Below are 26,275 nucleotides of genomic sequence, written 5' to 3' on the forward strand. Positions count from 1 at the left end.
AAGGAAATTGTTTATTAATGTGTTATTAATTAGTTTAACGTCAAATGACAAGGATTCATATTTGCATCGGTAAATTTATTTTCATGTACGTATTTACTAGTGAATTTTCCATAAACTATTAATATTCAACTTTTTAAATGAGTATGTGTGTTTATGTGTGTATGTTTATGTGTGTGTGTTTATGTTGTGTGTCAGTCAATTCAATAGCCAGTAACTTGATACGGATTTATAATAATCCGACACAACTTATTTGACCCAGAAATATTGAAGTCATTTACATATTTGCGGTCATCATCATCATCCTTCTTATTTCCAGTGTGATTTTATTGTTCTTTTGTTAATTATCGTCTATCATTTTCAGTACACAACATTTGTTGTACATTTTTTCGTTTAACACACATCTGCCACTTTCAAGTATTTAATCTACCGTGTGCTATTTGTCATCCAACTCAATAACTTTCAATAAAAATCTTAGTATTCAACTTTTCAAATTATAAATATATAATTTAATACAATCCACTTTGAGTTAACTGTCAATTTCAAACTATCAAATGTAATTGATATGAATAAATATAAATATATATCTGCCTCTTAGTTTTAAAACGCAAATTAATTTCCTGTTGTTCTTAATTCAACCAGAACATATAAGGAATGAAATTGGTTGCATGAATTTTCTATCTGTAAAACATCCAACAAACCTCAGTCAAAGTTTTTTGCTTAACCCTTTAATGCATAGCGTCTTTTTTTACGGTCACCTTATATTAAATTGAATTAGTCAGACACTTCTTAATTTATTTGTAAAATATTAAACCTGAACACCCCTCAGTGAAATTGTTAATGGAATAGACCACATTAGCGCGCATTTTCAACCATTTTGTTAGGTAACTTTTTACTTCTTTTCGCACAATTGTGAAATTTTTGTTTTTGGAGATGTCTCAAACTAAAAGGTAGATTTCTCAAAATTTATAAACTTTTTAAAAATATTTTTATTTCACTTATTTCACTAATTTAATTGCATCAAAAATTCATATTAAAAGTTGCTGATAGCATTTTTACAATGTCTTTTTAAAAGGACGTCTTGCACTGAAGCCCACATGTTTTGTGCAATGTAATGAACGTATTTGAAATTTCACCTAATCCTATTTATCACAAATTTTAAACTATATTTTACTTTTGATTATATACGTGATATACATTTTATGCTCACGTATTTTGTGCCTAAATATAACTCTTCGCCACACTGGCCAGTTACAATGTGCAATGATTGCCAAATAGTGTATACTGTATATGCACTGTTTCTATTTTTTCATTGTTAGATATTACATACTTTTTTTTTTTTGAATGAAAGTATTCTGTAGCTGAAGTAGTTAGCATGATAGAAGAAGATAACGATTTTCAAAGTGCTGATATTTATATTTTGCCACCTGAAGATCCCACAAAATCATATGAAGATGATGATGGCGAAATAAACCAGAAGATGATGATGGCGAAATAAACAATCCTTCTGGTAATCAGTTGCGTGGCAATGCTGAAACTGTTGTTAAACTGTCAAATTTAATGAAGATGCATGTAGGTGTTAACATCCTATAGCACGGAGAGTAATAAAGGTCGCCGTGTTAAGAACCGCATTTCAAGGATGAAGTCGCTTGCACACGAGATTTTAGTTTGTGAAGCTTCATTCTACACAAATGGAATAAGATCTCTACATAAACCTTTCGATGCAAAAATATATAATATTTTTACGTTACTGAATGCAATGGTTAAACGTACATACTAACAACTTTTTTGATTTGCTTTCATGGATTTTATAGAAGAGGAAGGTAAGGAAGAAGTATTTTTATGGCTGAGGTGAGTTCTGCAATTACATTACTGCACAAAGAATAAGTTCTTCCGTGCTGTACAAATTTAAATGAATCGATGTTAAACACGAGTTGAGTAAGCATGTTTTTGTGTGTATGTGTGTGTGTGTATGTGCGTGTGTGTCTGTGTATATGTGCGTGAGTTTTAGCTTATCGGAAAATAAGTTATAAAAATGTATGAGCAAATAAATTCAACTTACAACAAAAAAAATATTATTTCGATGAAAAAATATCTACATAGAGGAGATCAATCACCATGATAAATATAAATTACACTAAAATAACTCTTGAAGTCATGCAATCGGACAGTGGTGATTTTGATTATGCTGTATCGCTTTTTTGGTTCAGAATAAGGCTTGGGTCAAACAACTTTCAACGTCAAAAAGTATTGGTAATTCTGGGTATATAGATGTACTCGTCTTCTGCAGCTGACGAGGTGTATAGATTCGATGATTGTGTTTTGGCTGGAGGAGTTGAGAGTGGCGCTGTTTTGGGGAGGTGATGGGCGTCGGCAGGTTTCTGGTCTTGCTGGCAGATGGCTTTCATTCTGTGCAATTCACCAACAGAATTAAGAAAATGTAAATCATTCTTATTGACCTAGTGTCAGGTCTCTGCTGTGGACGAACCTCATATTGATAGCTCAGATATGACAGTGAAATGATCTCTAATTTCTTCATAGGTATGTCGAGTATCTGCTGTAGATAAGTATCTTATATATATACGGATGCTGCCTTGAAAAATGGTTGACGCATTTATTGTTGACGAATTAATATCTTATATTTGATAGTCGGATTGTTTAACGAGCGATGCATTTTGGAAAAGTGGTCTGATTGGTAGTTTTCGGGTTCAAGATATTGTTGATAAACATGTCATAAATTTTATTTAAATTTTCTGTTCCGATTTCATTAACATTGTGTACTGAATTTGTGAGAGCGCTTTTGAAATGCGCTGTATAAATATTTTGATAATATATATATATATATATATATATATATATATATATATATATATATATATATATATATATATATTACATTATATTGTGTTTGGGTACATTGAATTTTTTTTATAATTATGTTTTATATTTCGGAACGGTTTTGAAATATTAGAATTACTCTTTGAAATATCTACAGCATACATTATATTGTGATTGGGTACTTGAATTCTTTTATTTGTTTAAATCTGCTCATATATCATTATTACAAATTGACACTGGTCATCAGTACAAGAAGTCCAGATTTCTTTTTTTTATTTCCAGATCATTTCCTTTCATTGATTTCATTTTTCTGATTTCACTGTTTGATTTGATGAAATAAAAATGTCATATATATTTTATATATATATATATATATATATATATATATATATGTCATATATATTTTATATATATATATATATATATATATATATATACGAAACGAATTTTTTTATTTGCTTCCCTAAATAACAATTAAGAAGGCAAGATGACTGTGATCGAGCTCGTGATGAGCTCATCTTGCACAGCCACCTTGTCACAAATAAAACAACAAATTGTAAGAATATTCAGAAAAATATAACATCATATAACTAAATTATTTTGACTAAATCAACAGAAATTAATTCTTAAATTAAAAATAAAATTAAAAAAAAAATTTTTGAGTTTCTGCCTAAATTTAACATCAGACATTGAGTCAATTTTTAAATTGTTCTTTAATAGCAAATTCCAAATTCTTGGTCCTTTACAATATACGCGGTAGAAGAGAATGTTTGTTTTTGATGAATTTGATCTAATGTAATTTTGTCTCTTGTTGTTGCTGCAAGTGTAGTAATGATTGAATACTGTTGGTAACTTGTTTGTCAGCTGTTTGTAGACAAAATTAGCCGTGAATTAGGCATTCATTCATCCGATCAAAAGTCAAATTTTTCTTTGACAAAAATAATGGCAACGTGTGCGATTGTTTTGTTGATGATGTAACTAGCCGTAGTGCCCTCTTCATTATTAATCGGGTCGGATCGGTGATCGTGCGATAGGTACCAGCCCAGACTACGTTGCAGTAAGAGATGTACGGTACGCATATCATTTATTATTATTTGATTTGATTAATTGAAGAATAAAAAATTTATTAAACGATTTATTATCTATTCACTCATTCATTCATTTAAACAATCATTTATTTTTATTGGTGAATTGATTTGTTAATGGTTAACTGATTTAAAGAAGTTTCACATTCCTGATTTCACAAGTTATATATATATATATATATATATATATAACTTGTGAAAATACCCCATTTCAGAGTATGAGCTATATAAATTCCTTGATGTGTGTGCGTGTGTATTTTGATTTCGTTTTTTCAGCCTGTTAAGCCGCTTCTGTAACTATAATGTGTTAAATAACGTAATGATTCAGTGTGTTGTTATTATTATTTGCGTATAAAGTGTATATTTTGTTACATCTGCCGCGCTGGTAGAGTTGCGCTATATAATTTATTGCAATTAATTATCTTCTTTGCTATTTTTGCCATTTGTCATCGATTGGAAAATTTTATAAGTGGAAAGGTGTGCATTTTATAGCGGCGAGAATTTTGTAGAGAAGTTGTATGGTTATTTATGTAGTCATGGTCTTATTTATTGGCAATCGTGTGTATTTAAAGTGAATAATTTATGTTTCTATTATTGTTGGTATTTGAATAAAAGTTTAAACAAGTTTACGTTTGATATCTTGCACTATCGTCTCTACATTATGGTGTCGAAAATAGAAATCTTTGAAATCGAAGTTGCAACAATTTACTATAACGAAATGTTTTGTACGCTCCAGCGTTAATATTTTATTATCCGAAATAAACCATTGATTTTATTTTGGTCTGTTACAAGTTTATTCAATATCTTTTGCCTCCGGATCATTATCTTTTCACTCAATCATTTATTATCATTTGATTTGATAAAGTGAAGAATAAAAAAAATTATTAAACGATTTATTATCTATTCATTCGTTTATTTAAACAAGCATTTATATTTTGGTTTGGTGAATTGATTTGTTAATGGTTAACTGATTTGAAGGACATTATTTGAAATTGTTGACGTCATCTTCAGGCCACTCTGCTCAACACCCTAGATTTAATTAGAAATGAAATATTTGTAAATAACAATGATAATTAAATATAATTAATAAAAATATAAATAATAATCACAATAATAATAATAATAAAATTCAAATCTGCGCAACACAAGCATTGCATGTGATAGACAAGGATCTTTTTGCATTTGAACCCAGTTACTGCAGCAGTGTCTTAGACGCCTTAACAAAAAACATAAAACTAACAATAATATTACTAATAATAGACATTAATAATAATATAAAAATAAAAACAATAATAACCTTGTAAATCAGAATATTATGCCTAAGACAGAAGGCCATGTAGACCTCATTGGCCACACTTTGTTTCTCATCCTCGCTGCAGTAGACCAGGTACTGGACTTCGAGAAATTTTTCGGGTAAAAATGGTGAGACCTGAGTTGAACGATTGATTGGTTTGTTAGTTGGTTGATTAGTTATCGAACAATTGGTTGGTTAGTTGGTTGATTGATTGTTGGTTGGTTAGTTGGTTGATTGATTGTTGGTTGTTTAGTTGGTTGATTGATTGAATGCTTGGCTGTCAAATAAAGTGATTAATTTGTTGACTGACTGGTTGATTGAGTGATTTGAACGTAAAACAAAATTTGACGAACTTACTTAATAAATCAAAAAATGATTGCATGGTTGATTAATTGATTGATTGACTAATGGATTGATCGACCAATGGTTTGATTGACAATTAACTCAATAATAATAATAACACCACAACATACTTGATCCTTCGTAACTTTATAGGCCACATCTGGATTATGTTTACTGTAGAACATGCAGTTTTCAAGCGGATTCTTCTCCTTCATCCCATAGTTAAAAGAACGTTTCTGCGTATGCGTGTGTGTACATGCATTTGTGTGTGTCTTTGTATGATTGATTGTATGTGTGCTCGTTTGCATGTCAGTTTGTGTGTCTGTGTGTGAAAAAATAAGTAAATGAAAGAATGACCAAATGAATGATTAACTGAATGAATGAATAGATGAATGAACAATTGAATGATTAAATAAATAAACAAATAAGCAAGTAGACTAACGACAACAATGAAATCATCGGCAGTCAGGTTCATCTTCAACAGGGTGCTATCCATGACGAGCTGTTCATGAATCCAGTCTGCACTCCATTTCAACTTCGGATTCTGTGAATTTTTGTGTATACACTTGTTTTAAACACACACAAACCACATACATACACGCACTACATTCACACACAGACACACACACAGCCACTCACACAAACAGACACAATGAAACAAAAAGGCACAGAAACCCACATCAGATTCCTTTACGAGCCCAACAATTTTAGGTAGATTCCTCGAAAAGACTCTCTTGATCCACTCTCTTGATCTGGAAAGTTCTGGCCTGCTGGAGTGGAGGATTTGCAGGATGATGTCGTCCGTCATCTTCCAGAAGGCTTCCATGTCGTTCATGCCTTCAGACATCTTGTAGAGTTTTCTGGTTTGCGATTTGGAGATTTTTTGTGAGTTGTTTTATGTTTGTGGTGTTTGTTGTTTTTTATGATTTGTGATGAATGATTGTATTTCTCTCTCTCTCTCTCTTTCTCTCTCTCTCTCTCTTTCGCGTTCTCGTTTGATATGTTCGTTGTTCATAATTTGTGGTGGATAACTCTTTTTAGTCTTTCTCCTCCCTCCCTTATTTTCTTCCTCTCTCTCTCTCTTTTACGCACCACTAAAAAATTTTCAATCGCAACATACGCACAAAATTTGCGTTAAAACGCTTGAATCATTTTTAGCATTTGACGAGCGTTGAACGCAGTTACTACAAAGCATGCATCGGGCGCCTCTACAAATCACGCCATGGTTTCACAACTTATTTGTATTGCTGATAATACATAATAAAGAATAAAATATATAAGGTACAAATACATAAGTGCAGATATAAACAAACGATCATAAACAATTAAACATAAACAAATAAAAAACGCAATGGAAAGACAATTAACAATAACCCATTTGTGCCTGGAAAAAAGAGGTGGTCATCTGCCAGTTTCATTGCTTCACAAATCCTGAAATGAAAAATTGATGGCTGATTTTGTAGCATTGTTTGTTTTGTTGTTAACATCGCTGTTACTCATGTTATTATTTATGTTGAATGGCTATGATAGGTTGCGTGCCAATAAAAAATCCTTTCAGCATCATTTTCTAATCACATCAACCTCAACACTTCAACCTCAACACTTCAACCTTAACATCATCTTCAACAACATCGTCATCATTTCTGCAAACAACAACAAAAACTTACATGTAATTTAAGATGATGGTGGTCTTGTGAAGGTAGGCTTGCTTGAAAAGACTGCTTCTGCAGTGGTACATCTCGTACAGGTTATCCGCTTCCTAGATTGTTAGTTAATTTTACAAACAACTCATTAAATTTATTTACCAACGAATTAATTAATTACCAGCCAATCATCAATCAATTAGTCAACCAGTCGTTCCTTTAATCAATTAATCAATCAACCAACCATAGCCAGCAAATCGACCAGACAATCAATCAACCATCCAGCCAATCATCAATCGATCAACTAACCAATCAGCAATCAATCATTTAATAAATCATCTAATCAATCATCCAATCAATCAGACATTTAGCCAATCAGCCAGCAAGCCCTTCAGTCAGGCAATCGATCAATCAATCAATCAACCAGTCGAACCTTGTTCCTGGCACAGATCTGTTTCTCCCCATTGACGTCGATAACCCTGACAAACTTAAGGAGTCGACCGGGATCGAACGAAACTTTCAATCCCAAATAGTGGCTATCCCGAAGGAAGTAATCCCACCTATCCACGTCGATCCCAGTCCGATTGTTGGCTACAATCTGTGCGTGGGTTGGCGCGTGCGTGAGTATATGTGCGAGTGTGCTTTTATAATTGAAAATGTAATATAATGCAGTGCTGTTTTTGACGAAAGAATGACGTCATAAGCAAAAAATGAGGTCAGAAATGGTTGAAATAAATTGAAACGTTCAACGGTCAAAGTTTGAAAAATTTTGGCTAAAGTTGTCTAGAACCGCCACTGAGTACCGGCACCCATTTTTCTACAAGAAAAGCACTGAGACAATATAATTGAAATTTTGCCAACCTCGTAGAGGAACATCTTGTCCTGGCCTCTACCCTGGTAATCCTTGAAATAACAATTCATTTAGGTGAATGAGTGGAAGAATGAACAAATAAATGAATGAAAGGACGTAGATGAATGAAGACAAATTTATTAAATTTCATCAGAAAGCTTAATTTGTAATGAGTAAATAAACTTGAATGAATAAAAGTAGGAGCAAAGAAATGTAATGAACATAAAAATGAATAAATAAAAAACGAAAAAACATATGGATTTCTGAGTAATAATTGAATGCGTGAACATGTGAATGAATAAAATAAGTGAGGTAAAAAAGAGATAAATGAACAAACATACGCAAATGAATGAGCGAACAGATGAACAAACGAACGATTAAATCATTAAAAAACAAATTGGAGAGAAAAAAAATAACAACTTTGTTTGTAGGTGACATTATTTGCTCTTTGATGAACATCAGGTCCTCGTCGCTGAATAGATGCTTCAAGTTGTTCTCCTTTATAATGTAGTCTAACATATCCACTGAAGCTTGTTCGTGCTGTATGTTTGCATGCGTGTGTGTGTGTGTTGGTGTGTGTGTCTGTGTACGTGTTTGCTTGTGTATACAAACATCAACATGCAAATACTCATATCACAATATCATGTGAAACAACAAACAATCACAGAAACAAACAAACAAACCTTCCAGTCCGGTAGTTTCGCCGACCTCCTAAAACTTGGAATAAACAGCTGATCATACAAATGGGAAAAAGGTCCATGACCTGGTTGGTAACGTGATAATATACACATAAATACAATAAATACAGACATACATACATACACAGACATAAATACATACAGACATACACAGACATAAATACAGACATACATACATACACAAACATAAATACAGACATACATACATACATACACAGACATAAATACAGACATACATATGGAGTACATCGACGAATTGGGTCATCGGTGAGTCCTAGACAGACATACATACACACACACATTCACACACACATTCACACACACATTCACACACATACCCAAGTCATGGCACAACCCTGCTACTGCTACACATGACACATCAGACTCAGTAATGTTCAGCTCTGGCTGCTTTTGTTGCATAGTTCTACACAATGTTTCCGCCAGGTGACAAACTCTGAAAAAAAATAAATAAAAATAAGTACTAAAAGTGCACGCACACCAAACATGCACACACAAACCCGATGCTGTGCTCGAATCTTGTATGAACCGCCCCAGGGTAGACCAGAGAGCCCGTGCCAGTCATCTTAATGAACCTCAACCTCTGAAACTGTGGAGTGTCCACGATGGCCATGCAGAGAGGGCTAATTTCGATGTGGCCGTGGATAGGGTCGTTCATAACCTGTATTTTTGTTTGTGTATGTGTTTGTGTATTTGTATGTGTGTGTGTGTGTGTGTTTGTATGTGTGTGTGTGCGTGCTTGTGTATTTTTTCATGGAGGTAGATAGATAACAAGACAGTATGAAAGTGTGATAATAACTTACCGTCCCCTCTTTTTTCAGCAATGTTCTTCTGTAAAAAAAATTATGCAAAGACTTAATAACTGAATAACTAAATTATTGCGTAAATACAAATAATTAAAAAAAGTATTTCAATTAATTAATTAATTAAGCAAATAAATAGGCAATTAAATCCATACCCAGTATTTTGACTTTGTGAAGTTCTATTATTTTTCTCCATTTTTATCTAATCTAAATTGTCAATTAAGAAATCATAGATAAATAACAGTAAAATATAATGCATCCAAACAGCAATGAAGATGAACTTAAATTTGTTGTGGGGTTTCTTTCACCTGTTACAAGCGTTGCACTGATCTATGTTATATACCGTTATAATCAGTGTTTAATGACCTTTTCAACGGTATATGACAAGTTCTGATGAGTTGCTTGGATTTCATGCTAGTAAGTAAAGAGTTGCCCTCCTCACGATTCATTTATAACGTTCGCATTCACTCAACAAAGTGCGGTGACTTAATTCATAGACAATCGTTGACATCTTATTTTTTAGTGAAAATTTCAGATTTTTAAATTTCAAAATAATATTTATTATAAAAAAGACTAATTATTTATGAAAACTGTTTGTTCGTGTTTTTCTTTTAGACAGAATTAGAAGGTTGAGCATAACTTTTAAAAACATTCATTGATTCATTGAATTATGGACGCAGAAAATACATTTTCCCTATGCCCATATCTAGCATAAAACATTGGAAGTTCAGGTTTATTTGGTCAAATCTTCATACCTTACGAAAGTTAAATCGAAAAAGATAACGCCACGCTCAGTGATGAGCAAAAGCAGAGCGGATCGTAATCGGAGGCAAAAATGAAAGATGGAGCAGAACTTAAAAATTTACAATGTTTTGGTTTTATTAAGAAACCAAAAGATAAAGGCAAAAAATAGTTTAGTTAAAAATGTAATAAATTTTTAGTTACAAATAATGTTTTACTAAAATTTTTAAACATTTTCAACACGTGCTTAAAACTACAACTACAGCTAAATTTCAAATTTTTGTTTTCTAACTACGTGGATGGTTTGGAAATCTTTTGAAAATCCTCCCCCCACAGAACCACAAAATTTTCAGTGCAGAATACTTCTATTCAGAACTTAAATTTCTCGAGTTGAACACTTGCCATTCTTACATAAAAATTGATTTTAATTTATCTACACAATCGACAAAATTCTTACGTTAGCAAACAAAATTTTCAATTGACAGATTAAGTGAACCGTAAAATTGATAAGGAGTGTCAAGAGCAACAGAAAATAAAAACTCGCTTATTCTAATTAAAAATTGAAATCAACTGATATTATTTATTTATTTATTAGAAAAAATTTTAAATTCAAAATTGCCTCTAAAAATTTACCAAAAGACTTAAATTAAATAAAATGCCATGCGGTTGAACAGGCATAAAGTTCATGTATGAATGAATTTGTACACCTATAGATTAAAACGATTGGTCTAGTTGAATTTCCACATTTTAACAAGTTCGACATAAAAATAATACTAAAGTCGAAATTCATAATGCATTTAAAATGTTCATATATCGAAGTTTAATAAATAAAATTAAAATTAAATATGCTACAACTTACCTTGATTACGAAAATTTTCCCACAGTGATTTATGCGTCTATGTGGTTAACAGTCTTAGTCTTTGCTTTTTATATCAAATCATGAAGCGCTCAAAAAAAATCATAAAAGATAAGAAAAGATCATAAAAAAGAAAAGATAACTCTTCCTCATTTTCGGAATGGAGCAAATAATAATCATGTACTTTGCAGTACTCAATTGATTAAAATTATTCGAAGCCAGTTAAATCGGTGGTTTTTCAAAACAAACAATTTTTTCAATACATCCACCATATATCTTGATCCTTATATGAGGCACAGCGCACGCTATGTTTCAGACACTATATGGCATGCATTTGTTTTTTTTAGAATACGATCAAAACTTTGTCTCAACTCGTGATGATAACTTAACGATCATTTTTTGATGTATTCGAACGAATTTTTAAAGAAAACTTATATTTCGCAGTTAGAACTAAATAAAATTAAAAATTACGGCTTTCCGTATTAAATATGTAAAAGTTGATTCTTAGTAAAAGTTGCCATATATAAAGTAAAGGTAAAAAATGAATAATAAAGCATTATCATGGTGTTTGCAGTTAATTTGTCGCGTAATTTGTACATAATGCCAATAACTTTGTATAGTTTATTAACTATCGTATGTACCTCTAGTGTTCAATTTAAGTCAATCAGGATAACCATTACAAGAAAAATTTCGTTGACTCGACTCGAGGCAAAGTGGTATCACCAATTATCAGAGATAAATTTGTAAATACTTTATTGATGGTTTCAACTGTATGTTCAAATATTATATAGCAAGATTTTTTTAAGTTTAAAGTCAATTTATTTAATTCACAGTAATCATAATATTTAACAAGAGGTTCATTCATCTCGCTAAACAACGCCACCGGGTAATTACCGGATAAAAATATATTGGCGTCATCAGCAAAAAGTACCGTTGTACAACGATCAGTCACCAAAAAAAGATCATCCAAGAATAGTATAAACGAGACAACGGACCTGAAATTGCCCCTTGTGGAACGCTGGTTTTAATAACAGACAATGAGGATTCAATACTTTCAACAGATACAAACTGTCTACGATCATGCAGATTTAATCCAAACCATTCCGAAGCAGTGCTCCTGAATCCGTAATTAGACAATTTGGATATCAAGGTTTCATGGCCAATAACATCAAAAGCCTTTTTTAAGTCAACAAATATCCCTAACGTAAACAGCTTGGACTAAAAGCTGTATAGCAGTAATCGATACAAATCTGCTATTGCTCTTTCTTGTGACGATTTAGGTTTAAAGCCATATTGATTTTTATTAATTATGTTAAATTTAATTAAAATTTTCAACATTCTTATGAACATGAATTTTTCAAAATTTTTAAATATAGATAATAAGGAAATGGGTCTATACTTTTTAAAACATTTCGGGTCACCACTTTTGAAGATGGGTAAGACTTTAGCTATTTTAAGTTTACCAGGAAAGGCTCTGATAAAATTAAATCAATGTAGACAGATAATAACGTAGATTTTAGATTTATGTCTAGCTTTAAAATATGTAAACGCTGCTAAATCTTTTCTATGCGATTGACACTGATGAAGTTTTTCCGCAATGAATAAGAAAGCCAATTGTACTGAAAATTGTTTAATGATTCGAGGAATAGAAATTCACCCTTGTTCGCAAAATCTCACAATTTTCATGCGAAGGCAATGATGAACCGAAAGTATCACATGAACAAAGTTTAGAGCTTAGCTCTAACATCCGATGGTAAATCAAATATCAAAAGATGGGAATTGTGGAACAAAATAAAGTATAAAGAAACTTGTTGATCTATCAAAAAGCGATCCAAAAAATGTTTTCCATTAACTTTATTAATCGAAATTTGTTGAAGTCTTCCCTAAGCTTTCCATAGCATTTTGGTTCTTCTAACGTTACCAATCACTGTTGCTAGTACCAAAATAAGTTTTTCAAAGTTAAAAATAATAAAATCGTATCGGAGGTGATTGGCTTTCACTTAAAAAAGAAATTGCTGATCAATTGGATATGGGAAAAATAATAAAAATGATCAGAATTTCAAGCCAGAAAAATTCATTTTTAAATACAATTCATATAAATTAATAATTTGTAAATGTATTTTTCAATACGAATCTATTTATTTGTGTAAAGTTTTATTCCAAATAATTTTTCTAATAAAGTGAAATGATATTGAATTAAAATGACCAGATTTTGTTTTATTTTTCAAATCAAAAATTAATGGAGTGGGGTAGCAAATTAGCATGTTGCTTATGCATAAAAGATTTCTAGAACCGAGCCTACCTTTAACCGTTAGCGACACTATTCAAAATGCATTACAAATTTCAGTGACCAAGTTTGATGAAAATTTAGAAAAAAATCACTAAAAAAATTATAACTCAACTGTACAGACCAGTAAAAGATAATTCTTCAACTGACTGAAAGTTTTCAAATTCTTCAGCTGATTAAAAATTTTCAATATCAAAATGCGTTTTAGCTTTAAAAATGATCAAAAAAGGCAAGGAGCAGAACATTAGTAGTAACTCCTGTTTTATACTGATTTGCTCGTTTTAAAATATCCTATGCCTGGCTCACTCGTGTTCGTTGCAAATTATGGGAAACAGATACTACCGAAGAAATTGTAGCACGATTAAATAGATTTTTAATAATTTTCGTGGAAACGTTTTATTTGTAACATTTCAAAAATATTAACAATAGTTGGAAAACAATTTATTCATTCGATATCATCTATCTCGAAAGCAGTTAGAAATTCGGTAGCAATTCCGTGAAATCGAGGCAACATTGATAGCGTGTGTTCGCTGATGAATCAGAAATTACTTCTGAATATATATTTACAACATTTAATTTAAACCTCATCAAACAATTGTCAAGCGAATAAACTTTTTTTCAAACGCACTGCTAGAAAAATTTTTGAATACGTCAGCCAATTTCATCAATCAGTATTTCTGCTGCTAGCAGAATTACTTATTTATTTAAAAAAAATTTACATAATACGATACAAAAGTTTCAATACATAAACAATATTCAAAACTCTAGCATTATAAAACAACGTGCAACACAATTAACAAGCAGAGATACGTTTAAGCAAAGGTCAATTATTTAACGAAACGTGTTATAACGATAGCTTAATGCACTGCAGTGCCTACTATGCTCATGTTATGATGTGCGCGTGTTAGCACTTTCATATCTAGATGCTGCTACATCGAGACATCTATGCTGTTAACGTGTTATCATTCTTTTCATAACCATTGTTAAGTTAAACAACAACAGCTGTCATTTGCTCATTATATCCACCGCGAGTACTCTTAAACTGACTGGCAATCTCGTCGAACGACTTGTTCTTCGTCTCGGGAACTTTCAAATAGACAAAAATTACGGAGACGATCATGATGACAAGGAAGATGATGAAGATGAATTCTCTAGTGGCCGCCTTTATAGTGATTGGTTGTATCATGTTGTATAATTTTAAGCGTTTTATAATAGTTTTAAACAGATGAAGATTTTTTAAAATTAACCAGTAATAAATTTTTAGGTTAAACATTGGTAAACTTAATTTGACCTGCTTGTTTTGTTCATCGAGGAAATCAACATACTTTTAAACGTTTTTATAATAATAATTTAGAAAATCATCATCAGCTATAAAAAATTTGTTCCTGATTGAAGATACCAGATGTCTAAAGTTTTCAATGATTAGAAAAATATTTTATAAAAAGTTTGGCAAAATTCTCATCATATTCTATGCTAAAATTTTTTTTAATCGAACAAATAAACAAATCGGTAGACATGAATAAGCTGATATAGTCACCATTTTATGTGATTCACGCATCTCGAAACAATTTTTAAACCACTAACTTGCACAATTTCGAAAGACGTGGCCACGACAGCATTGGACAGCCAGTTGAGCAGCCCAGCCAAACTCATGGCTCTGGATCTCGGACCCTGCCTGAAGACCTCGGCTGTGATCATGTTAGGGATTGGACCCAGACCACTGGCGAACAACATGACGTACGAAACAAGACAAACAATCGTCAAATAGTTTATCGATGGATATAGTGGCTGTGTGTTAGAAACGATTAACTCCATTTAAACAAAGGAAAGTTATTTGTACACGTACAGCATGTACATTTTATTTCGATTGTAATCATTTTTTATTTAAATTAATGATATAATTTTTGGCAAAACATTATAGCTGCTACACTTAAATCTAAAAATAAATTGCTGTTTGTTAGTCTCGCTAAAACTCGAGAACGGCCGAACGGATTTATCTTATCTTGGTCTTGAAAAGTTCGTGGAGGTCTAGGGAAGGTTTTAAAGGTAAGAAAAATTTAAATAATTGCCGGAAAACCCAGAAAACAGCCCTTTTTTCCCATATAAACGTTTTCTAAATAAAATTTTATAGTCAATTTGAACTTTATTGATATTCAATAAAGTTCAACTAATATGTTAATCCATCCTTTAAAACACTGAAAAAGTATTAAGATATTGTGTTACGATATCTGAGTGCGCAACATCTTTCTTTACTGTGTTAGTCCTTTGTAATAATGACATTCACAGTAATGTGCTCTATTTTATGGATATTTTGTGATTGTGACACCTTACTGCTAAGTGAGCGAAAAACTTTCTCACTTTGATTATTTACAATTTACAATGCCTAGAAGAAGACAACCTGACTTAGGTCAGTCAATCAAATGTGCTCACGTATCTGATCTGTATCTCTCTGGTGATCAGTGCTAACCGCACTCTGGTGATCAGTGCTAACAATCGACACACGTTAAGATGTGTGTGTGTCCATCTGATGAAGACATTGGTCCGACTAAATTGATGTGTACATGCTGAAACCTGCTGCTTGGTGGAGGGAATTCTGCTGGACGTGAAGCTGTATGTCGATGTACTTTGCTGCGTTGACATTGCAGACACTCTCTGCACCAGTTACGGATGTCATTATCAATGTGGGGCCAAACATACCTGGCTCTAATTATTTTCGATGTTGCTTTCGCTCCTGGATGTGACAGGGAATGGAAATTCAGAAAAACTGATTTCCGCATGCTTGTTGGAACTAGAGGACGAGGGGTGCCTAACGAGGTGTCGACGACGATATTGTTTTCTGAGTTGTTGACTGGAATTATGCTGATTTTTAGTGAGTCTGTGTTGTCAGGGAGTGTTCTCCTCCTGTTTTTTCGACATCTCCTCCAGGTTAATTGCTTTTGGCGTTATCGTGGCTACCTCTGTACGTGATAGCACATCAACTGCAACGTTGTTTTCTCCTTTCACGTGTCGAATGTCTGTTGTGAATTGTGAGATGTAATCCAGGTGTCTGATCTCTCTTGGTGTTAAACAACTTGAATCTGAACGTAAGGCAAACGTCAATGGTTTATGATCAGTGAATATTGTGAACTCTCGACCTTCGAGGAAGTGTTGAAAATGGCGGACAGCTGAATACACTGCCAGCAGTTCTCGACCAAATGTACTGTAGCGGGTCTGCGCTGGGTTAAATTTTTGCGAAAAAGAGGCTATAGGTCTTGCAATCTTCTGACTTTTCTGTTCTAGTACTGCTCCCGCAGCAACGTCTGAAACGTCTGTGAAAAGTTGAAAAGTGCCTTTCTCTTGAACGTACCATAACTTGGTTGCCGCTAGTAATGCCTGTTTGGCCTCTCTAAAACTTTGTTGCTGCCCTTCGTTAAATTTTATGGTTTTCGATTTGCCAGTTAAAATGTCAGTGAGAGGTGACAATATCGTTGAGCATTTAGGGATGAATCGGCGGTAAAAATTGATCATTCCAATGAATCGGCGTAGTTGCTTGTCAGTCGTTGGTTCAGCAAAATTGATGATTGCCTGTACTTTGTTGTCGAGGGGTCTAATGCCTTCACTGTCGAGTTGGTGCCACAGGAATGTTGTGGATGATTTGGCCCATTCGCATTTGGATGGGTTGATGGTTAGTCCGTTGTCTTGCAGTCGTTGAAGAACTTGTTCTACATGGCTTCTGTGTTCTTCGAGGGTTTTGCTGGCTATTAGTATGTCGTCAATGTATGTGTGGACAAAAGGTAGCCCTCTCAAAACACTATCGATGAACCTTTGAAAAGTCTGTGCGGCATTTCTCAGCCCGAACGGCATCTTCAAAAATTCAAACAGACCGAACGGTGTTGTTACCGCAGTTTTTTGGATATCTTCTTCTGCTACCGGTATTTGGTGGTAAGCCCGTACGAGATCTAACCTCGTAAACCATCGCACCTGTTCCAGGCTGTGAGCGATATCATGGATGTGTGGAACTGGATATCAATCAGGTGTGGTCCTGTTGTTGAGTGCGCGGTTATCTCCACAAGGTCTCCAATCTCCTGATGACTTTGCAACCATATGAAGTAGTGATACCCAAGGACTGTTTGATGGTCTTATGATTCCGAGTTGACACATGTATTCAAATTCGGCTTTGGCGGCTCGCAACTTCTCTGGGTGCAATCGTCGTGGGGCCGTATGATGTGGTGGTTCAGAAGTCACAATGTGGTGTCGTATCTGGTTTTCATTTTTGTTGTTGTTGACAGGCATCGTTAACTTAGGAAATTTGTCAATGATTTTACCAAAGTTGTTGTCCGTAGTAATGTATGGTTTTACGCCAGAGATTATATTGGAGCGTTCAACAACCCCATGTATCTGTAACGTCGTGGTGTTGTCAACAATTTCGAGTCTCCTCATGTCGACTGCAATATCGAAGTGTGACAAGAAGTCGGCACCCAATATTGCCTGTGTGACGTTTGCAATGATGAAAACCCATTTGAATTTACGTCGTAAACCGAGGTCGATGGTTACGAGCTGTTGTCCAAATGTGTCGATGGTGGTGCCATTTGCAGCTTGCAGTTTGTAGTCAGATTTGGGTCTTTGGAGTTGTTGTCGTGAAGGTATGATACTTACCTGGGCTCCTCTGTCGACCAAAAACCTTGTCTTCGAAATGTTATCGGTGACGTAGAAAAGGCAACACGATTTGTTGAATGTTGATGTGGTGTCTTGTTGTTTTTGCGGCTGTTTGTTGTTGTTTGTCACTACTTTTGTTTGTTGATGTTTGTTGATGTTTGATGTTTGTACATAATGTAGGCGACTAAAAGTGTTGTGGCCAGAGGTTGTCGCCGCCATTAGCAACTGGCCTGGTAGTTTGACGACTTGGCGACTTTTGCTTTGAAGTTGCATGGTCTCGCACACTTTTTTGCTCTGTCCCCATACGTTTTATGGTACCAGCAAACATCTGTCTCCTCACCATCTGCTTCTCTAGAGGGGAATTTTGTTTTCGTTTGTTGTTGTTGATGTTTGCGCCTGAATGCAAATACCTCATCTCTCTTAATCGTTGTCTCTTCGGTACCAGATTTTGTTACGGCGTTGTGTGTTATGGTGGTAGAACCATTTCGATTGGATATTTGATGCATTCGGTCAGCTATGATTGCTAACCTTTGTAGCGACTCGTCGGTTGAGACTGCTAGATGCATTTGTATTGCGGATGGTAGCTGGTCCAACCACAATTGTTTCAAAATGCTTTCGTCTCTATTGTTTGCCCCCCACAGGCAATAGTTGTGATGGCGTTCTGTCTTCCATGGCCACGCCTCGGAGCAACGTGCGCAAATTTTCTTCGTCTGAAACCGAATACCTCTGCGTTAACACGCGCTTCAGTGAGGTGTAAGTTTGTGCCGACGCCAATTCCGTCTCCACATCTATGATGACATCCATGGGTAGGCTTTCGACCAGCGTGGGGTACCATTCATCTTCTTCTGAAAAACCTCGGCCCTTAAGCACATTTTCAAAATATGTGAACCACGCTTTGGGGTTCGCCGTGCTGAATGTGTTTAATTGAAGTGGGGCTCTCGTCGTTGTTCTCTTTGTCGTGGTTTCGCAAGCCATCGCGTTCGGGGTCACCAATTTGTTGAGAGTTTCTTTAGATATAAGAAACCACAAGTAAGAATGTTTATAACTTATTTATTTGCGCAATACAAAATAAATGAAAACGTGTTCGGCAATGCAATTAGACAAAGAGAAGTTCGATCGTAAAATGTCGCAAGAAGAAGGGCTGTTGTCTTTGTGTTGAAGCTATATATCGTAAGTCGTCACATGCTTAGATTAGGGATGTGCGGTTCAACACAATCCAACAGTAAAGAAAAACATTGTCCATGAATTACAAATGTTTCTTCATCAGAATAAAAATTTAGTAAATATGTTTGAAATAGCATTGGATCGGATGCCATCTGATAGCCATAATATTATCATTCGAGCTGACAAAACACCTGCCGGTGAACACACAAAGAGGTTTATTTCACCTCACCTACCATTGACAAAGTGGCTGTTGTCATTGGGGAAGAAAATTTACAATAGTGATTTAAAATGGGTATCTGAAACACACAGAAGTTATGATGCATTACAATATTCTTTAATCTTTTGACAGGGAGAAGATGGATACCATTTTAATATCAGAATGGTAAATCAAGTAACAGGTAAATAAATTGAACAAAATTAAATAATGCTTTTTAATTCAATTCATCTAAGTAACAAATTTTTCATTTTGGATTGCAGGTGCTGATAACAACAAAAAAGAAATTTTTATTCATACAGACTCATGATCAGTCAAGGTGAAGTAAATTATATTTTGATGTGTCATTGTCAAAGACTTTTTCATCAGTTTGCAGTTAACATGTATCTCAAAATTGAGGGTGAATGAACCATAGACATCTTCGATCAGAAGAACACATTCATCTCGTCGATCCTATAAATGGATGGCAATGTAAATAATATGGGAAGAATGACAATTTTGCCAGCCACTTATATAGGAAGCCCACGCCAAATGCATGAAAATGCACAAGATGCTATGTCATATTTTAGGCATTATGGCCGCCCAGACTTATTTGTTACATTCACATGTAACCCAAAATAGTCCAAAATCTATAGGGAATTGCTACATAGCCAAACACCAGTTGATAAACGTGACATAACTGCCAGAGTTTTTAAGCAAAAATTAAAATCTCTCTTGAATTCATTAACAAATTGTTTCATAGCTGTGTGTGCCTGTCAATATCAAATTTGAACATTAAATAGAGCCAGTATTTCAGGAAAACTCTATTTTGTAATTAAGCAACATGATGTGTCAAAAATAAAAATAAAACATGCTTCATTCAAAATATACTTTTTTGTTTAATAAGGATTTGTTTTGTTTGCTTTAAAATTGATTTATACAAAAGATTGGGTCTTATTTATTGATTGAGGCAGTACGAATTCTGCCGGGTAACCAAGTAATTATAAAACTTCATCGAATAGTATGACCTGCAAGTTGAGAGAGACGGAGATGACAATCAGGACGAGAATCATGCCGGACATGGGAGCCAGGAGCATCATTCTTCTGCCCAGTCTGTCCATCAGAGGTACCTTTTAATCATTTAAAAATTTACATCAATTGATCAATATGAGTTTGAAATGTTGAATTAAATTAACTAATAAATCTCACCAAACTTATTGAATGTGCTGATAGTTTTTTAAGGTATAAACATTTTCAAAATATCAAATTCAAAGCCAAGGATAAAGAATATGAAAATGTAAAAACCTTAAATGTTAAAGTTTAAAATTAATAATTTTTCTAACCACAAAAGTGAATTTCAATTTAAAATAGAACAGAAAATATTAGTCAACAATTTTCAAGCAAACTCACGGTCAAGATGTTTGTGACTACGCTGATCAGAAAAATTCCTAGGATAGCGTACTGTACGACGTCCACAGAAACACCGGCCTTCAACAAAATGCTTTTCGAGTAGAACGTGATGGCGTTTATGCCAGAAAACTGTTGCACTATTTGAAGGAGCAGGCAGACGATCAGCGGGGCAAGGAGTTCACGAGTTCGCAAGAGTTTCAACATGCTGAATGTTTCATCATCGCCCTGATTCTTTGACTCCTCCTCCATCTCCTTTATTTCCTTACTCACGTCCTTACTTTGCCGCAACCACGTTAATGCTGGGGCACATCAAACAAACTTTAATTTCTTTATATAGATAATAAAACAATTAAATAACAATAATATTTATTTGTTAGTTATGTTCAAACGCAATAAGAAGTTTTAATTCAAATATTATAGCAGAGCTTAATTTTAAGACAAACGCCCTTTTCAATTGAATAGCAAAAAATATTTTCAAAATAAAATGTCTGAGACCTTTCACAGCGCTTTCTTTGTTTTTCTTGGTAACTAGAAGATACCTCGGACTGTCGGGAAGCAGAGGAAATACGAACAGACTTGCTAAGCCAGGCACCACGTTCAAAAGCAACAGTATCGGCCACTTGTCTTCAACCCCTTGAAGAGAAAATCCGTTTTTTATTTTTATTCTAGTGCACTTTATCAGAAAAATAAATTATTAATAGTAATAATAATAACAATTATTAATAATGATAATATAAATAATAATGTGATGATATTATTATTCTACAGTAATTTTTTATTCATTAATTTAAACAGTTGTGGAGCTCACAAAGGCGTAAAAGCACGCATACGAGCAAACTTTTTTTGGATCCACATTGACAGACTCAAACAAAAAACGGATCATTCAAATAATGCAAAAACAAATGTGATTTCCTACCTTTTCCAACTAGTGTTTAAGCGGATGACACCACAACCATAATCGCAGCGGCCAAAGTGAATCAAATACTTGGATTTATTAGAAGAACATTGGTCAGTAAGGAGAGATCGATAATTATAAATTTGTATGAAACTTTATTTTGCCCCCATCTGGAAAACTGTGTTTGAGTGGGAAGTCTAGGTTAGCAAAAAGATAAAGACTCAGATTCAGAAAAAGATTCAGGTAAATGTTCAGCTGAGAGCGACAAAGATGATTGAAGGTTTTAGAAAACTTCAATACAAAGTTAGATTGAGAGAATGTGGACTGACTACTATAGAGAGAGGAAGACACAGAGAGGAGATATGATACAAACATACAATCTGATTACCAAAAAAAAGAATACGTCTTTTACCAAATTCTTCCGATTAGAGTCTAGAAGAGGACTACAAGGTCATAGATACAAGTTTTTTAAGAAGTCACTTGATAAAATCAAGCAATGATTTGTTAGTATCAGGGTGGTAAACACCTGAAATGAGCAGAATGACTAGACGGTTATATAGGTATAAGATTCAGGTATAGAGAGAGGAAGACACAGAGAGGAGATATGATACAAACATACAATCTGATTACCAAAAAAAAGAATACGTCTTTTACCAAATTCTTCCGATTAGAGTCTAGAAGAGGACTACAAGGTCATAGATACAAGTTTTTTAAGAAGTCACTTGATAAAATCAAGCAATGATTTGTTAGTATCAGGGTGGTAAACACCTGAAATGAGCAGAATGACTAGACGGTTTCCTTGGAATAAACCAACAGTTTTCAGATCAAGTCTGGAGAACTAGGATAATAGGGCAATTAATTTTCAGTGGTTTTCACACAAACACTAATTTACTAAACTACTATAAATCTTGTCGCGTTATGTTATATTGTGTTGTAACATTAGTTCAACATTACGTGCCTAGCAACGTTTATATTTACTGAAAACGCAACTTACTAAGTGAACGCACAATTTGCGATTTCTCATCAAAACAATTTTGACTTCTAGATCTCCAAATACTTAAACTTGTAATTAAAGTGATTTTAAAATTAATACAGATTTAAAAAATTAAAAAATCTAACAATAATATCAACAACAATAATTTACAACAAACTGATCATGCCTATCAGGGCAACAGAAATTTATACAAAATAATAACTTAACTAAATAATTTTAGCAACTAACCAAACAACTGATCAACTAATCAAGAAAGAAACCAGTAATCAACCAAACAGGTAACCAAACAAACGAACAATTACCCAACAAACCAACCAAACCTTCAAACAAACAGCCAATCAATCAATCAAACATACAAACAGAAAACAGTTGACCAAGACAGCCAACCAAACAATCAACCAGCCAGTTCTTATTTGAGCAACCAACCTAGAATGATATTCAACCCAAAAAAGGTTCCTATTACGATACCTATTGAAACAAACAATCCATACAACGTTCCAATGGCACCTTTCAAGTTGAAAGGTACAATCTCAATTATGTACATTGGTCCGAGTTGAGTAGCAGCCCCTGTGTGTTGTGTGTTTGTGTTTGTTTATTTGTGTTTGGGGTGTGTTTATGTTTTGTGTGTTTGTGTGTGTATGTATGGTGTGTGTCTGTTTGTATGTGTGGTGTGTGTTTGTGTGGTGTGTGTGTGAGTAAGTGTGAGAAGTGTGGTGTGTGTGTTTAGCGTTGCGTCAATATTATCAACATGTCAAATTAATTTTATTTATTTCGGGCTCTAAATAACGTAATGTGGTGATGACAATTTTATCATAATTTTTTCAGGTTATTTCATAAAATTTGAAATAATCTGTGAATTGTGACAATAGAAGTCTTAACAAAAATTAATAAATAATATAATAAACAAGGTAAGATTAATAATAAATATTATAATAACTATTATTAATTTTGACAATAACTATAATGACAAGAGAGCAACAACAATTAGCAGGAATAAACGCGGGCTTCGACAAACTGGACCAAATTTCATTAAAAACAAGCGATGACTGACCACAGCTGAGGCCGGTGGTGAAGCGTCCAATTAGGAGGAGGACAGGCGAACCAGCCCACACGCACAAGCCACTCAACAATCCCCCCACGACGGATGGTCCAGCATTCAACATCAGAGTATATTTTCTAATCGGTTGGAAATTTAAACAAAATAAGATCATTCATTTGTAGAGAGCTTCTTCTTACATTTTAATTTTATTTTTGTTACTTAGTTGATTGGTTTAATGACAGAAAATTGAATATTCGACTGTTATGTAAATTAACAAGAAGATTTGTAATATATATTCCCAAACCTGCCCAGCCTATCAGCCAGCCAGCCAACAACGAAGGAGCCTATCATGCCTCCACAGACAAACACAGCTGTGCATAGCGACCAGAGGATCGTCAGAGTGTTCTCACTAATTGAATTCTGTGCAGGCACTGAGGTTGACGGCGATGTTGGTGTCGAAGCTTCAGGCAGTGAGGTTGACGTCGATGTCGTTAGCGGTGGCGTCGTTACGGGGGAGTACGATTCGTTCAAAAACTCTTTGACCAGCTGAAAATGACAAGAAACGTAATTTATTTTTACGTTTTGGAAGTTTAAATAACAAGTTTTTTATTATGCTCAAAAGTTGATTTAAAAATAATTTGAACAAATTAACTCCACTTCCGGTCTGTGAAAAAGGAAAACGACGAACCAGCATCGGTTGGTTGAGAACGCTGAGGTTGTATCCATATTGGTAGGAGGTTGAAAGGGCAATCATGAGACTTGTCAGCGTGGTTGTCCACGTCCACCTCTGCGCATCAGGGTCAGGTTAGAAATGAATTTGTTGAAATGGTGTTATTAAGTATAATAGTTTTGTAGATCAATCAAACTAAACTTCACAAAAATGATTGCTAGTAAAATGCTTAAAAATTAAAAAAGTGGAAGGCCATAATATTTCTTAGTTAGATATTATACAAATCAATCAAAAACATTGAATGTGCAGAACTCGAGCTGCGTATAAATTCAAAACTATTCAAACTGGTTACATTTCAAAATTCATACTCCGCACCCTCTCGCAAACAAACATCACCAACACCATCGAAACAGCATTCGTAAGTTGAGTTTTAAATATTTTCAAAATACTGAATCGAAATTTTGATGATAATAACTGGAATCTTTTACCCCACGAGCTGACGACACTTCCTGCATCGGTGGTGTCTGTGGCAGCTCTCTGGTGGGGCAGCACGCCTTAATTGAATTTTTTGAGGAGACAAAATATATTTATTGCATCTTTCATTAAATTTTAATTAATAATATTATTTTTTCTCTATAATTATCATATCATCAATTTCAGGGTTTAAACTTTAGTAACGAGAAGCAACATGTACAATATTATTTGGTTTTTAGATTGACGGGATTCGAACCAGGTCATCGCGCATTAACAACAATGCGAAATTAGGCACTTCTACTCTCTGAGCTAACTCGTCAAACAATCAACAGACGAAGCACAAACGCACGCACACACACACACAAGTGTGAAATAGGAATTGTAATCGAAATGAGAGTTGGTCGTAATGAATTAAAATAATGCCGACAGAAATTTAAATGAATGAATTTATTATTTCACAATTGTTCTAATTACTGATATAAGAATTAAACTGATAGCCAGCACTTTAAAAAAACACCCTTGCAGTTTAATTCCGCAATAAATATGTTGTATGATTAAAACTTTGTAAGAAATGTTTGAAATGGCGTTGAAATAATGACGAATGAAGGATTAAAATAACATTTCACCATACATCATTTAACATCATGATGATGACGATGGAGATGAAGCGGTCGATATGATGTTGGGCGTGAATGTTCCAAATGGATGGCGACTTGATGGACTCACTTGGTTGGAGGATTCCACTTTTATGCTCCGTGTTTACATTAATTGTAGTAATAAAAATTGAAAATTTTTCATTTCCCGACGTTAATGTTGATGTTTCCATGCAATGTTGACTGGAGCATAGTAGCCGATCGTTAATTGATGTGGGAAGTTGTTAGATTTTAAACGGCAAGGATTCATATTTGCATCGGTGTATTTATTTTCATGTGCGTGTCTATACAAGTGTGGGCGTGCGTGTGTGTGTGCGTGTAGTGTGTGTGTGTGATGTGTGTGTATGTGAGTATCAGTCAATAGGTCAATAGCCATAGCCAGTGTGTCAATAACCAGTAACTTGATAGGGATCTATATTAATCCGGCACAGCGATACAAATTTGTTCGACCCAGAAACATGGAAGTCATTAACATGTTTGTCGTCATCGTCATTTTTTTCATCGTCAATGTGATTATTTCGTTATTACCTATTGGTGATCTTTTTAACGCTATTAATCCCCTGTTATTATGAGCTTGACGACAACATATTACGACTGAAGTTGGCTGCATGAAATCGTACTCCGTTCCACAGTTCGTTTGAGTTACTTAACCATTCGCAAATTATTTTTCTTCACCACAACAAAACCATGTCGGCA

At 34.1% G+C, this 26,275-nt stretch overlaps 3 protein-coding genes across 3 annotated transcripts; all 3 read right to left on the minus strand.

Moving 5' to 3' along the window:
* Positions 1-5,112: 5,112 nt before the first annotated feature.
* Positions 5,113-9,432, minus strand: HELRODRAFT_85388 (hypothetical protein; the record flags this gene model as incomplete). The annotated part of the gene is made up of 12 exons (XM_009026039.1): positions 5,113-5,349; positions 5,688-5,792; positions 5,999-6,100; positions 6,236-6,416; positions 6,931-6,987; positions 7,224-7,315; positions 7,633-7,797; positions 8,061-8,102; positions 8,425-8,589; positions 8,733-8,812; positions 9,086-9,201; positions 9,266-9,432. Coding segments are annotated over 12 exons (1,509 nt in total), but the record flags the coding sequence as incomplete, so codon positions are not given.
* A 5,008-nt stretch (positions 9,433-14,440) lies between these two features.
* HELRODRAFT_85397 (hypothetical protein) lies at positions 14,441-15,267 on the minus strand (the record flags this gene model as incomplete). Its single annotated transcript, XM_009026040.1, has 2 exons — positions 14,441-14,614; positions 15,037-15,267. 2 exons carry the CDS (start codon positions 15,265-15,267, stop codon positions 14,441-14,443), a joined length of 405 nt encoding a protein of 134 aa, XP_009024288.1.
* Positions 15,268-20,445: 5,178 nt separating this feature from the next.
* Positions 20,446-25,788, minus strand: HELRODRAFT_114213 (hypothetical protein; the record flags this gene model as incomplete). Its single annotated transcript, XM_009026178.1, has 10 exons — positions 25,760-25,788; positions 25,653-25,724; positions 24,941-25,006; positions 24,471-24,569; positions 24,087-24,328; positions 23,795-23,919; positions 23,170-23,310; positions 21,350-21,487; positions 20,855-21,153; positions 20,446-20,574 (listed from the first exon to the last, which is right to left on the minus strand). Exons 3-10 carry the CDS (start codon positions 24,965-24,967, stop codon positions 20,446-20,448), a joined length of 1,200 nt encoding a protein of 399 aa, XP_009024426.1. The 5' UTR covers positions 24,968-25,006; positions 25,653-25,724; positions 25,760-25,788.
* Between the last annotated feature and the right edge of the window lie 487 nt (positions 25,789-26,275).

This window comes from Helobdella robusta (genome assembly GCF_000326865.2).
Source record: "Helobdella robusta unplaced genomic scaffold HELROscaffold_45, whole genome shotgun sequence".
NCBI classification, from domain to species: Eukaryota; Metazoa; Annelida; class Clitellata; order Rhynchobdellida; family Glossiphoniidae; genus Helobdella; species Helobdella robusta.